Raw genomic sequence first — 1,422 nt, forward strand, 5'->3', positions numbered from 1 at the left:
AAACACTTTCAAGATTTTATTTTCCCCTATGATTTCACGCCAAACGGCACTGTCAGTTGGCTGGTTTACCCCTGCAGGAAACCCACCAGCTCTGGGTTTACGCAGAAGCAGCAGGAAGTGAATCTGCCCACTCTTGTAGCAGATTCCCAGAGGGAATAAGATATGGGGGAATTCAAATTTAAAAACTTCTCTTGGTGTAAGCTAGCTCAGTGATTCTCCTACAGCAACCCAGGGACAGGCCTTCTTGTTAAGTTAGCACTATTTTCAGACCTCACTTCTTACAAGCTCTGAGCCTTATTCTCAACACACCCTGTCACAAAGTCAAACCCACTACACTCTGTCCCAGAACACTCCTGGAGCCTTCCCAAGTGCAACATTACTTTCAGAAAACTACCAAGCCCCAAGTTCAAAGAGTAAAAAAAGAACTGGTGATGGGCTGAAAAGCTCCCTGCCTGCTGCCCTAGAAATACCAGCCCAGGGCACCCTCAGCCACACCACCACTCTCACAGACTACCAGGGACCTGACAGCAACTTTGGGGAAGATGACAAACTAAACCCCAGAACAAGCAATTTGAACCCTAAGAATTCCTACAAACATGTGAAAGAGGCAAAGAAATCCTAGCCTCCCCTCTGCAGAGACCCAGCCTGTTGTGCTGTAAGCCCCACATGCAGGGGCCTCCCAGTCCAAGAGGCCAGATCAAGAATACCTCTCTTCCTTCCATGGATTTGGCCACAAGCTCTAACCCCTGCCCAGACACTAATAAAAGAATAGGGACCAGCTGGCAAAAATAGGGAGTGTCCAGTGCCACCTGTCAGCTGCTAGATTCCTCAGCAGGCTTCAGGTCAGAGCATGGCCCAGAGATGGCACTGCCCATGGACAGCAGATGGTCATCCAGACCAACGTGCGAAGTACTACCATCTCCACCCCACTAGGTTGCTCTGGAGATTATAGTGTTTAGCATCAAATACTCCCACACCGTACCCAGAAGAGGACTGGAAACACCTTGAAATAGCTTAGGTCTCTCCTCAGACCAGAGGTAAAAACAGCAGCAGGCTGCTGCCCTTCTACCTTCAGTCTCAGGGCCCTGATTCTTAATATCAGCTTGGGCAAACATACAGCATTCAAAATGTTACTGATCAGCAGGAAGGAATCATGTGAGGAGGGCTCCCCAAGTCAGTGTGGCCAACCCATCACAGGCATCCCAACACAAGGACTTAGAGGACTCATCTATGCCACACTAAGGCTCCTATCACCCAACTTCTGTAGGTAGGCTTAAGGGGGAATTCTGCCAACTCAAACCACCAGCATCATGCACTAGCTGTGGATCCACAGACATGAGAAAACAGGTGTGGCCTAAAACAAGGGAAGAACACATGGAGCCAGAAAGGGAATACCTGGCCCAAGACCAGGCACAGATTTCA

At 49.2% G+C, this 1,422-nt stretch overlaps 1 protein-coding gene across 1 annotated transcript in view; it reads right to left on the bottom strand.

Annotated features, from left to right (window-relative positions):
- PLA2G6 (phospholipase A2 group VI) overlaps positions 1–1,422 on the bottom strand; it is a 26,216-nt gene that overhangs the window by 16,931 nt on the left and 7,863 nt on the right. Inside the window, exon 5 of the mRNA XM_019543905.1 lies at positions 471–550. Within this exon, the coding sequence (XP_019399450.1) occupies positions 471–550 (80 nt within the window). The remainder of the gene's footprint in view (positions 1–470; positions 551–1,422) is intronic.

The sequence above is a fragment of the Crocodylus porosus genome, unplaced genomic scaffold, assembly GCF_001723895.1.
Source record: "Crocodylus porosus isolate Cpor-Errol unplaced genomic scaffold, CroPor_comp1, whole genome shotgun sequence".
Lineage (NCBI taxonomy): Eukaryota > Metazoa > Chordata > Crocodylia > Crocodylidae > Crocodylus > Crocodylus porosus.